The sequence below is a fragment of the Macaca fascicularis genome, chromosome 7, assembly GCF_037993035.2.
Source record: "Macaca fascicularis isolate 582-1 chromosome 7, T2T-MFA8v1.1".
In the NCBI taxonomy this organism is placed as follows: domain Eukaryota; kingdom Metazoa; phylum Chordata; class Mammalia; order Primates; family Cercopithecidae; genus Macaca; species Macaca fascicularis.
The window spans coordinates 6,126,266-6,139,999 of NC_088381.1; the positions used below are offsets into that span (position 1 = coordinate 6,126,266).

The following is a 13,734-nucleotide window of genomic DNA, read 5'->3' on the forward strand; positions in this document are numbered from 1 at the left end:
TGCAGGTGCAACTGGTCTTTTTCATCTTCTTTCCAGTCAGTAAAAACTCCCCTAGAAAGGAGATCTATGCCAGCCTCACTCCCAGAAGTTGTTGCCTGTAGTCAGATAAGTAAGCTCTGAAAAAGCTTCTTTCTATCTGTTTAATCTCAAATGTCTTCAGTTTAAGATAACGTTCACACCCACGCCGGGGATCCATGAGAGTCCCCATACTTACACTGTTTCTCAGTTTTCTGTTCTTGCATTACAGGTATCAACTCCAGGTTTTGGTCCCTTATTTTATGTCTAGTGGTTTGGAGGTTATGATATTATTTCTGTTACTCTGATAGCTATTCAAATATTTAACATATATATTTACTTGTGCTTCTTTTCATTTTGTGCATTTAACGAGGGTTATCTTTACCATGCATGAACCAAAGAAGGCTGACACCAAACGTCTGCTATTACTTCTACTTCTTAGTCCCCTGCCAACAAAAACCATTTAACAACATCATCAAATAATTCGACTGAACTATGCCTTTTAGTGATTCCATCACTCACGAGTGCTGACTATATCCCAGGTTTGCCTTGTTCTTGGTTTCTTCTCATTTTGCTGGAATACAACTCTGAGTAATTATTTCATACTTGAGTATTTACATACTTAAAACTGCTTTTATTTTTGCCCAGAAAGTTCAGTTCAGCAAAATATTTTATTTTAAAAATAATTGCCCTTCAATATTTGAAAATAGTCCTCTATTAGGCTACTGTTTCTTGCAGCTGTGATTTTTTTTTTTTTTGCTTTGAGAGCTTATAAGGGTTTTGCCTTTATCATCAGTGTTTTAAAATCGCAGCAAGATATTCAAGACATATGTCTCTTTTTATTCACCCTGCTCAGCTCTCAGTATGATATTGGCACATGCATAGATGACTATAACAATCCCACTTCAATTCCACAGCGAGAAAGATGTATTGCTCAATAAGTGCTGTTAGAATTATTTTCTATCCCTTAAAGAAAAGTAAAGTTAGACCCTTACCTCACAGCATACACAAACATTTTGGGGGGAGTGTGGGGAACATACACAATAAAAAACAAACTATTCAGTTTACCAAAAATTATCAGAAGAAACTATACTAGAATAAATTGATAGTCTCCTGGTCTGGGACCCCAAAGCCATAAAGGATCCGTAAAGAAAACAATACAAAAATGCAATTAGTTAAGGATGTAACATTTACATTAAAAAAAGACCACAAATAATGTGAAAAGATCTCCAGAGTCATTTCAAATGGATAATCTTTCAAGATAAGATTGGTGTGGGTAGTGGAGGAGAAAAGAGAATAATTTCTAGACTAATTTGCTTCTCGGGCTAGGACCCATACCCTACCTCCCTGCCCCACACAATCAGAACTTACTTATTTTTAATCTAAAGAGAGCCTGAGTTCCAAGTGCTACTGCCCAGGTTCCGGCCTCCAGTAACTCCCTCCTGGAACAGAGTAGTGGCCCCACTAATCCCTCACCCACTGCAATGTGCTGCTTGCCACGTGCTATTTGTCACACTAACTTGGGAGGATTAAAAAATGCGAATGGAACGTGGTTGCTCCCAAGGAGCTCACTGGACAGTGGGGAAAAACAAGAGTATCAAACTCACATCTGCAGCATTGTGTGATGGTTAGAGTCCTCCAAGGTACACAGCAGCCCAGAGTAGGCGACTGTGGCCAGGAGTCAGGGACAGATTTCCAGAGAAGTCCGGCTGGGCCGGTCGCCATTCCTTAGACTATAGCTAGTCCCTGACCTGATTATCCCTGTTCTTTTCCCTCTCCCTTTCATTCCAAGCACATGCATCGAGGGTCCTGCCACATTTAGTCCCTTCCAAGGTGAACTCTCCCCATCCCCGCTAAGGGCCCTGTGCCATATGACCTAACTTACATGTCTTTCCATGAAGTGCCCCATCTTAAAAGTGAAAAAAGGCACCATTAACAGCAGTGCCAGGACCTCAGGCACAAACCAGGGCTGTCCCAGACAGACCAAGACGTATGGCCACCCTGCCTTGAACAGTTGCCCACGCCCTCCCACTGGATGAGGCTTGCTCTCTTCCAGATCTTTCTAAGATGTTATGTCCTTGACATACGTCATCTTCTGCTCTGCAAGATGCACTTTGTGCCCTTGTCTTACAGCCACAAAGAGCCTGTCAAGGATTGGGAAAGGCACGAGGGTTTGGAGTCAAGTCCTCAGAACTGCGTCAACAAGCCATTTAATTTCAGAAACCATTTCCTCAATTGTGAAGCAGAGAGAGTAATTTTAGATGACTTCACTGAAGGACACAAAATTACATCAGATGAGACCACCCACAGTAAAGTGATTTGCTACTGATTACACATGCCTCAAGGGCAGTGAAGGTGCTTCTAGTATCTTACACAGAGTAGGTCCCCAGAAAATACCACCCAGTCGACTGACAGCAACAGCTCCACTGACCCTGTGGCCCTGGCCCACAAGGAAAGCCTCAGTTTCTCCAGGTTTTGATACAAGCGAGGGGGCACATCCAGCTTGGGCCTTGCACCCTGCACCACTGAGGTCTTAGCGTGCTGGGGAGGCCCAGCTGCCTTCTGATGCCTCACACACGACTTTGTAAATCTCTTCCTGTGCAGACAGTTGAAGATTGCATCTCTGGTGGGCAGTGGACACGCGCAGGGAACCCACAGCAGGCTCGGGAAGGGACGGGGTGGCGGCGGACCCTGACCCTCACCTGGCTGCCCGCCCTGCTCCCTCAGGCAGCTCATGATGAAGACTGAACCGCCCATCGAGTTCCTGTCTCACGTATTTATCACACAGCCCTTACAACCATGCTGGCTCTGTGTTCCACATCACAAAGATCAATAAGCTCATCTCCAAAAGTCGCGCCCTTGGACACAATGAGCTTCAGGGCCCTTGAGGTGCAGGGGGTTGGGGAGCTGCCCCGTGGACTGGCCCGTTGCCACATGCCAAAAGACAGCCTCACCCAGGCCACCTCAATGCAACGCTATCCCCACAAAATTCCGTTCACCGCAGCACCTGTCCTCTGCTTGAAATTCTGCTCAAACTCTTGCACAGCAGTTGGATTCTGTCATTCCATGCTCTGCCGTGGCGCTGTTCTGTGGCCCACACTGGCTGGCAGGGGATTTGGTCAAAGAAAAGGTAAATGTCAGATTCTGAGTGAAACCAGTCAAGAAGCGACAGTAAATCCCACAGCAGCTTCAGAAAAAAAAAAAAACAAACAAACAGAAAACCCCACAGCAGCTTCAGAAAAAAACAAACTCCCTCTTTTTAGGAAGCGGAAGGCTGAGTCTGGCAGAGCAGCCCAGAGCAGGTGCGAAAGTGGAGCCAGCTCAGAGGGAGGGAGAGGGGATCTCTCTGCTTTTTAACTTTAGAAAATGAAACACAAGAGACCGAGCTCTTTCCTGATGTGACGAGAGACTGGCCGGTAATGAGTCAGACTATGGAGTCAGGCAGACCCTGCTGGGTGACCTCGGGCAAGTGGCTGAACCTCTCTGAGCACCAGCTTCCCGCCCTGAGAATTGTGGATGCTCAGACTTCATAAAGTCTAGCAAGAAGGCATAAAGCCACAATTTCCTGGCTACCATTTGCTGGCACCAGGTGAGTGCCAAGTAAAGGGGGCTTGGCTCCACGGGGCTGAAGACCAGGAGCTGCGGGCAAGCAGGCTGAACGTAGTGCGTGGCACCTTCAGAAGGCACCGGATGAGGCAGGCAGCATTAACAGTCAGCCAGCAGCAGTCCACTCACTCCGGTGCCAACAGGTGGGCTCCAAGTTAGCCCGAGGCAAACAGCTGGGCCATCGGGGGCTGATTAACAACACACACTTGCCCTTCCTCCCTGCCTCTTGCTGAGATGCTAGAAGAAAAAACAAAAGCAACACCTGCCCACTGCCACAGGCTGGGAGGAGTGTACAAGCAGAAAAGAACAGAGAATAACTTCTGGACAAAATCACCTGAAGGGAATCAATTGCTAACAAGTCAAGAGGAGAATATGAATAAATATTGTTTTAAAATTTTCAGAGCAAAAAGGAACCGAAACAAAAATTCTATCAAAGGTATCAGGGCCTCTCCTGTCTCACTCACAGTCAAAGCCAAGGCCTCCACGACTTGGTCCCCAGCTCTCCCCATCATGTCTCGGCCCTCTCTCTGACCCCTGGCCTTCCCCACCCACCAATTCTCTCCAGCCACAACAGCTCAATTTTCTCCTAGGACAGACCTGGACAGCATGTTCCTGCCTCAGGGCAATTGATGAATTTTTAAAATGATAAAATCGTGACACTTGCGCAAATATAACATGATCATGTGTCAAAGACTACTTAAGTCATTAATGAATGAAGGAACCAGGAATGTGTTAAAACCAATTCTGCAGAGCATCCTAAAAGCAGACACATACAAAGACAACCAGGCACACTGGTCTGAATCTGTCGACAGGGGAATTGGTCCACCAGCAAAACCCATTTCCTTCTCTGTGGACTAGAATCATTGGTTTTGCCATCAGTTTTCTAGAAGTTAGAGTTGAAAACTAGTTTGAAGACCATGACAGGCACAGTCCACTACAGACTCAGATGACCAGGAAGGTGCCTGTGACCGTGCCTAGTATTCCGTAGGAACCCAGGTGTCTTTATTTTTTCTTCCCTCACTATTTTTTTGCATTTCAAAGTCTTTCACAAGCCTTCTTGACAAGGCCCCTGCACTGACTGTTCCTTCTGTCGGGAACACTCTCCACTTGATATCACAGGGCCTGTTCCTTCGCAGCCCTCTAGTCAGTCTCCTGGTCTGTCCCTGACCTCTGGCTCAGCCCTCAACTATTCCCTTTCCTGCCTAATTTTTCTGGGAGCACCCACACTCTGGCCCATGCCCCCCTCTTCTCTTCCCCATCTCTGTTTCTCTGGTGGGTTTGGGTCTGGTTGGATCACTGCTGAATCCTTAGTTCCTAGAACAGTGTGTGATTATGCTGCGGGAGCCTTCACTAAATATTGCTTGGAGTGAATGAACAAATTAAAAACAAACAGCAAGAGTGACCATGATGAGACCGGGGAGGGTGAGATGGACAGTTTGGAGGATGACTTTGAAGATGCAAACATAGGTTGGCTGGCTCCACTCACTGCTTGAGAACAAGCTGCTGCTCCCCCTCTTCCCACCACACATGATTTAAAAACAGCCTCCCTCCAGCTCGGGTGCGAATATCTGATTAATACGAAAGCTGTAACAGCACATCCTCAAAACTCCTTCTCTGAGGTTCCCAGCAGCAAAATTACCTCTGCTCATCTGGAACTACTACTGTCTTAGTTTGCTTTCTGTTGCCTGTAACAGGATGCCTGAAACTGGGTAATTTATAAAGAAAAGAATTCATTTCTTACAGTATGGATGCTGGGAGTCCAAGGTCAAGGAGCTGCATCTGGTGAGGGCTTCTTGCTGGCGGGGACTCCCTGTAGTCCCAAGGTGGTACCGGGCATCGCATGGGGAGGGGCCTGAAGGTGCTGGCTCAGGCCTCTCTTCCTCTTCTTATCAAGCTACCAGTCCCATCCTCATGATACCGTATTGATCCATTAATCCATAAATAAGGTTAAAGCATTCATGAGGGCAGAGCCCTCATGACCCAGCTGCCCTTCAAAGTTCCCACCTCTCAACACTGCCATATTGGGGGTTAAATTTTAGCACAAATTTTGGAGAGGACAGATATTCAAATATTTGTAAAGGACAAATATTCAAACTATAGCAACCATATCACCTTCCAGTGATGCCCTGGGGCCCTCCAAGAGCCTGGCCATGACTGCATTATGAGCCTTTGAGCACCAGCAGGCCAACCTTGGTTAGACCGAGGGATACCACAATTTCAAGAGCTATTAACCGTGACAACACTACAACTCACAGATTCACTCCCTCAGATGCCATTCCATGTGTACACTGCCATGATTCCATAATAGACACATCGCAGCCCACGGGGGCAGGCACCACTTGCTGGGATGCAGGCTTGGGCTCTTCTTTAGTCCAGTGAAATCTGCCACCTGCCTGCCTCCTCTGCTGTGGCTGAGAACACCCTCCTCCCTAGGACCCTCAAGTCCTAGGACGCTCTCCCTTCCACCCATATTGTTGCTATGCTCCCCACCAGAAGCTGAGATTGGATCTACAATCACAGCAGGGTGAAAGCAACTAGTACTTGAGTGGATGGCTCATCTGTGCTGTAGCAGACCATGTTGACAATCATCCTCCCGTGCCCAAGGCCCTGACAGCTGCCTGCTGCAAGCATCTGCAGCTCTGCACTTGATCCACACATGGGGCAGGCAAGCCAGAGGTGCCAGGGAGCTGACACCCCTGGCAGCAGCTCTCAGCCTATGATGGAAGGCAGCTGGCAGATAAGCATCCCAGTTTCCTCAGAACAAGGCTGAGATGTGCTACACAGTCTCCCAGAGCTCCCCAGGAGGAATGGGCTCTGGTTGCTGGCAGTACGATTTGCTTTTCACTGCTCACTCCAGCGGCTTGCCTGCCCTCCCTATCTCACTCCCCTCCCCTCATCCTGCTTCCCAGGATCCCTTCCCAAATAAGCTACAAGCTCAGGAATCCTTGTCCTGGGTTGGCTCCCCCAGGTTCCCTAAGACGCCTGGCACCTCAGTGACGAGCACAATTATGAGGCTTCCAGGCTTGGCCACACTGCTCTCAAGTGTGTCCTGCATACAAGCCCCCTCCCCAGGCTCTGCTATCAGCCACAGGGTCAGGGAAATGAGTGAAAGACACAAGCCTGCAGATGACAAATGTAGATTTGCACACTCAGTGAAAAAGGATGGCTGACACCCCATGCTGTTCTAAACTTTCGGAGGCAACAAAAACATCTTTAAATATCTTTATTGAAAAAGGTTTCCATTATTGCAATAGAAATTTCTGACCAAGCAACTCAGAAACAGAGAAGCCCAGAGAGGGTGAGGCAGTTGCCTGTCTCTGCACGGTGCACGGTGCAGGTGCGTCCGCGGAGGTGCCGGGATTCAGACTGTCCTTCTGCAAGCCCACTGCTGATCCCAGCGAGGCCTTTAATTCCATCCAAAGGGGAAAATCACGGCAAGCCATCCATAATTGCTACCCACTTTAGGCAAGATGGTGTTCAGAAAACTCCTCGAGCTGCAGGCTTAAAGTAAAGCAAAATAAAGCAACAAAGAAATGACTGGGATCAGCACCAGACAGAGACGCTTTTATTCGTGTCCATCCTCTCCTCAGTGCGACCTGGCCAGCTGGCTGGCAGCAGCACAACTTGTTCCCCATCCATCAAGGAAATACAGCAACCCATTCCAGAAACAATGCAGAGATGGCTGTTTTGCAGTGACCCAGCCACTTTACAGCATGGAAAATGCATTATATCTCAAAAAGCAATAGTGACTCACGTGGGGACTCCAATATCAAACCAGAATAGAGTGAGAAATAGGACAGACATGTTTGGGAGGCTTCACCTGAGCTACATCAACACTCCTATCAAAACCGGGGCTTACACAGGACGCATTTAACCCCCTCCTTTAGGAAAAGCCCCTCAATTCCATTCAGACAATAATGAACTAACAGATGAGTCTAATAAGCAGAACATATTATTTTCCATGCCTGGAAGCTGGCAGAAAGCATTAAACTCAGTATCTCTCAAAATACCCAATAACAGAATATCAGAGGGTTAGGATATTACTAGTGAAGCCTATTTTTGCTATTTCCTGTGTCCATTTTTGGACTCAGTCTCAGCTGAATGTTTTCTAGGTTGCCTACATGATTTCTTTCCTTTCCTTTCTTTCTTTTCTGGCTGTTCTTAGCCGCACTGTATTACACTGATCCATCTTCTTCGCTCCTCCTCCTAATAATTCCTGCACCCTCCCTTCCTCTCCATCTTGTCTTTGCACAAATGTGTATCAAGTGCCCTGCTAGGTGCCCCTAAGAGGTAGCAAACCCTAAGTGCCATCATGGACAGGAATCCTTTTCTACGTGACAGAGCCATGTGTTCTAAACTTGGCGGGGGTGAGGGTGTCGGGGAGGTTTCCCACTGGGAGTGAAGGGGTGGGCACTCCTCACCCTGCAAGAAGCTCATAGAAATGCTCTGCCTGGAAGCATGGGTGCATCAATGAGCCGAAGGACAAGCAGTAGGGCTGGAGAGTGGATGAGGCTACAGGGCAGGGGTGGGCTGGTCAGCATATGCCTGGGGGCTGCACAGTGTGTCCAGACAGGAAGGGGAAGCCAGACAGCAAGGGGAGGCAGGGATGACAAGATCTGACTTGTCTGGGAGCTCTCTCCTCCTGCCTGCTCCTCCTCCCACATTGCCCCTTTCAGTGGCCACACGGCGGAGTGTGCCTTCCCCTTCACGATGCACGCCTCTTCTGGTCTTTCTGTTTCCTGGGGCTTTACTTTGACCCTTGCAGTTTCACTGCTTTCCTTCTTCAGCTGTGATCACTAGTGTCCCCAGAGCGCCCTGTGGTCTCCCTCCCACCCTTCTTGCCCTAGATAAGGGAGCTGATTTCCCCTTTCTTGACTCCAAGCTGGGCTCCTGCCTATTCTGACCAACAGAAGGTGAAGAAGGGCTGTTGCAGGACTCCCACACCCAGTCCTTAAGAGTACCAGCAGCCTATCTTTCCTTCCTGTCAGAGCACTGCTGGCCACCAAGCTGGGGGACACCAAGCCTTGTGGAAAAGGCCCAGAAGGGGTGGGTGCACAGCTCCCGGCTGAATGGCTGAGCTTCCCACCAGGGCCGGCATCCCCACCGGCTCAGCCCAGTCCTGCGCCGCTGTGGAAGTGCACCCCTCAGCACGCCGGCCCAGTGGAGCCCCAGCCCACGGCTGTGCCCAATGCCACGTGAAACGGACAACCAGCCACATGGGCCTGGACAGCCCATGACATCATAAGGAATAATCTGAGTTGTTTGCTTCAAGTCACTCGGTTCTGGGTAGTTTGTTCTGCAGCAATAGACAAGTGTCTATGAGTGACTTAAATATTCTCTGAAATCTATTCATTCCACATTGGGTTCATGTGGACCTGCGGGCCACATATTTAGCAGTTACTTCAAAAAGAAAGTCCTACATTCCATTTCTCAGGAAAACGAAAGCAGAAAATGAAGCAACCTCTACATCCTCCATGATGAAGCCTGGCGGACGTGGTCTACATCCACCATGGGAAAGAGGAACGAGCAGGATCCTTCAGTAGAGCTCAAGACATGTGCGAGTGACGGGGTTCCGCACCGGCAGCTGGGCCGGGTATGTGGAGGGGATCGTTTCTGAGGGCCTGGATCCTGGTAACATTTGTCAGGCAGGGACTGTTAGGTCTTCGCTCCTTGAAATTCAATTACAACTTGGAAATTCCTCATTAGCCAGAGCATTTGGAATCATCAAACATTTTACATTTTGGAATTAAAGATCCTACACATAGGCCATATAAACTGCCTCCTGTAACCGTATTAATAAGATTCCACCAACATATTATACATATAATATGGTAGGGCTCTCTCTCTCTCTCTCCCTCTCTCTCTCTCTCTATATATATATATAAAAAAATAAATATTTGGAGATGGCACCTAACTCTGTCACCCAGGTTGGCATGAGTGATACAATCAAAGCTCACTGCTGGGCTCAAGGGATCCTTCTACCTCAGCCTCCTGAGTACCTGGCACCACAGGTACAGGTCACCATGCCCGGCTAATTCTGTGGTTGTTGTTGTTAAAGATGGGGATCTCACCACATTGCCCAGGTTGAATGTTATAAAATTTATTCTTGATTTCAAACTTTAAAAATCTGAATTGAGAAATGAAAAGTATTGATTATTTTTTTCTAAATTGTTACATTACCATCTTGCTCTAAGAGCAGGAATCCTCATCCTTCTGCCTGTAAACACAGAACTGCCTTTATGGAATGTGTGTTCTTTTCCGTTTGCCAGACTAAGTGTGCTGCACACCTCCACGGAGTGATCCTCCAACCTGTGAAGCTGGCACTTCCCCCATTTTTCAAAGGAGAAATTGGAGACTCAAAGGTTACACGGACTATAAATATTACAGCTAAAATTAACACTTAGACGTCTTCAACCCTGACCCTTTGCCCTCAAAAAGTCAGACACAATGCCCTCATTATGGACTGAGTTGCATCCCCCTCAAACTCACATGTTGAAATCCTAACACCTGGTGCCTCAGAGTGCGACTCTACTTGAAGACAGAACCTTTAAAAAGGTAATTAAAGTAAAAGGGGGTCATGAGCGTGGGGCCCTACTCCAATTCGACTGGAGTGCTTACAGGAAGAGGAGACTAGGGCACAGACAGGGATAAGGGAAGGTCACGTGAACCCAGTGAGCTGGCAGCCATCTACCAGCCAAGGAGAGAGGCTCAGAAAAAGCCAGCCCTGACAACACCTTCACTCAGACTTCTGGCCTCCACAATTGTGACAGGGTAACTTCTATTGTTAAGCCTCCGAGTCTGTAGCACTTTGTTACAGCAGCCTCAGCAAACTAATACAGCCCCCCGAGAAATAGAAGACCCAAAGTCCAGGCATGGAAAGGTGTGCGTTTGATCCATCAACAGGGGACCACTTACCCCTATTTTAGACATTTTTCAAAGCTCAGTTGTCTGAACTAATTTAAGAAGCAGAAAAGTGGCAGCAAATGAGAAGAAGATACTCTTTAACAGGCCCAACGATTCAAGTGAAATGTGGTCCCCAACAGCAAAGACAGGGGCAGAATGAAAAGTCAGTACAAGAAATGGCATCGTCCAGCCTTCTGGAAGTAGCCATGTAGGACAACACATTGCTTGTCCAGCAGGATCACTGAGTGACCATCGAGGGCAATTTGGTCACGCCGTTCCCTGCATCAGGAAATCCTGGGCTTCCTTATTCATTCAGTTGGGGCCAAAGGAAACAACTTGCTTTTCATGATGTAATTTATGAGATCTGAGACCTTATTAGTAAGAAATGTTCTGGGATCCCTTATTTGACTATGCAGTTTAACAAGAAATTTTACTGCTTCTAGAAACTTACCCTGCCTAAATAATTGCCTTTTAGGCATCTGGTCTGCAAGTCAGACTACCTTGGTTTACCAACGTGTCCCTTATTTCCTGACCTCAGGAGAAAGACTATTAGAACACAGGTATATGCCCTGCAGGGGACGTTTCTGCATGCAGCTAGAGATGACAGTCCTCCAGATCACCTGCAGCCATCTCTGCCCCAGAACTCTCCAATGCACGATGGGGAACACAGATGAGGATGTGGGTCCAAACTGTGGGCTCCAGCAGTGCGTCCCATAAGCCAGCACTTTCTGCTGTTGGTCATAACTGCTGCCATTCAGAGAACAAAGGTACTGCCTTACGCAAGAATACTCCATGTGCCAAGATGCACAGAAACAGCTCTAGGCCCCGAGAACACACAACTTCATGGGCATCTTAGGCAGCAGGCTAGCCAGGGTGTGCACGTGTGCATGCCAAACCAGGGAACGCCGGCTGAGGGGGACAGAGCTGCTTCTCAAAGGCCTGGTCACTTGGAAAGTCGTGTAGGCAGCAGTGGCCCCAGATCATAGATGACATATCTAGCATTTCTGTGAAATATTCAAATATACTTGATAGCTACATGTATACAAGCATAAAAGCATTTTTTTTCCTTGCTCAATATACTTACCTGTTATAGAGAAGAATGTCTGGTTTCCAAATCTGGCCATCTGGGAAACGAACAGTCTTCACCCCTGGATATTCTGACACATTCCACTGTAAATAGTGATCTGTCCAAGACTGACACACACAATGACATTAGCAGCACTTCACTTCCTTGGCTACTAATATTTCTTATAAGCAATTGTTAGGTAAGTGCAAAGCCAAAGAGAATTCCAGACATTTATTATAACTGAATTGCTATTTATAAAACATAATGAAAATGGGAATTCGATAATCCCTTCCAAAATGACTGTGAAGAGCATAAAACTCACATTTAAGGTTCTGCTGTCACCATGAACACATTCAAATGGTATCATTAAAGTGAATTCCAACCCTCTGCATGTCCCCGAGCCTTCTCCTGCAGTGGATGGGTTACTTCTAGCCAAATGAATAACTGTTTTGCCTTCAAAGTTTTCACTGTGAGAATACTTCGAAAAAAGAAATTCACTTATTTCCACTAGAATAAGAACCGGACTGGAAAAATGTGAAATATTTATTTCCAAAAAGCAATACTGTGCAGTTGCATGGGAACCTCTCAGAATTTCTAAAGGAATGTTTTCAGATTTGAATTTTTATTTTGTCACAGGGATAGTGCTTCTGACACCCGACAATGCAAATCCTGAGCCCTGATGGTGAAACACAGAGTCAGGACGAAAGGAGGCAGATGAAGACTCAGGAAGCACTCACACAAGCTCGCGGCCAGGCCTTAATTGAGGTTATCTAGTGACCTTGTCAGAGGAATACCCATGTCTGGGGTCTTCCCTCCCAGGATCAGGTGCTAAACAGCCTTTCCTGGAGCCCACAAGCTCTGCAGAGGATGCTCGGGTGGGATCCCACCTGCAGCTGCCACATAATTAGCACCACCCCACAGGAGGCTCAGTGCTGACAAGTGTGAACTCAGAAGCTCCTATAATTGCACCATTATCCTGTATTCTGTCCGCCTGGTACCACCCACGCTCTGGAGCTCAGGCTTTCCAAGATCTGAAAAGGTATGTGGTGCACCACCCCGACCTGGGACCAGGGTGACTCCTCACAATCAAACACATGGTAATTTCTGCAGCAAAACATGCCTATTTGCACGGAGACAAATAAATGCCTTAATTGCACATACATTTCAATTTGATTTTAGACCAAAACAGTTTGATGCAAAGTTACGAAAACAACATTAAAGGAGGGGAACATTTTTTCCAAGCTGCTGAGATTTGGAAATTGCAGATGAGGGGCTGTGGAGCTAGAGCTACTGATACTGACAACAAGGGAGTCAAAGGGCATATCCCAGACCAACTATCCTCTGAGGAGGGCGGGCAGCATCCAGAAAGATGGTCCCAGCTCTGGATCTAATACTACATCAGAGGAGAGGAACTATCCAGATGAGTGACATCATTTTGCAGCCAGGGACCTCCAGGAAAGAGGAAGTGTTCACGGGTGATGTGCAGAAGTATCATCTGGGGCATTCAGGATCAACAGCTGCCTGCTGGGCTCTCTAATGAGATGGAAGTGGTCTGGGAGGGGACAGGAGGGGCACACCCAGGAAGGGTGGGTCTTGTCCTAACTGTCTTCCAGGAATGCCTGGGCACCAACCAAGCCACGCTTCCTGCAGCTCGCTCCGACTTGACACCTCTGCCCTGTGCTTCCCTTCATTTCTCTCCCTTGTCCTGGGCATGAGGCCCTTCCACAGCCAACACCTGTGCTTTCTGTGCCACAGTTTTGCATCTCATCCTGGGATGCTTCTCTGGGTTGGTCACTAATTATCACAAAGCCAGTCAAGTTCACCGTTATTACCATACAGGTCAGGGCCACAAGGTTCCATGAACAGGCCTGGAAAGTGGGCATGGTGGACCAAGGCACTTCTCTCCTTCTCCCCTGCCTGCCGAATGATGGCCAGAGAGGGGGAGGGGAGACAGGAAATGGGAATGGGGATGGGAGTGCCTGGTTGGTCAAACCCAGACCTCTTCCAAGGCACAGCCAGAGTTGCACACTGCCTCCCCACACTCCACACACCCCACTGCGTGAACCATGGGCTCATCCCCTCCCTGGCCAGATCACAGCCTTTATGCTAGTCCAGTGTCCTGTGTATGTCCAGACTCACCATAG

The 13,734-nt window shown here is 47.8% G+C and overlaps 1 protein-coding gene across 11 annotated transcripts in view; it reads right to left on the minus strand.

Moving 5' to 3' along the window:
• Positions 1-13,734, minus strand: part of CHRNA7 (cholinergic receptor nicotinic alpha 7 subunit) — a 144,931-nt gene that overhangs the window by 52,047 nt on the left and 79,150 nt on the right. For 5 of the 11 annotated variants that reach the window (XR_012414709.1, XR_006699262.3, XM_065547656.2 and 2 more), the window contains exon 4: positions 11,609-11,718. The exons of the other annotated variants lie outside the window; for them this stretch is intronic. Coding sequence is in view for 3 of the 5 variants with exons in the window: in XM_065547656.2 (XP_065403728.1) it covers positions 11,609-11,718 (110 nt within the window). In the remaining 2 variants the exon portion in view is untranslated. The remainder of the gene's footprint in view (positions 1-11,608; positions 11,719-13,734) is intronic. 11 annotated transcript variants of the gene reach the window in all.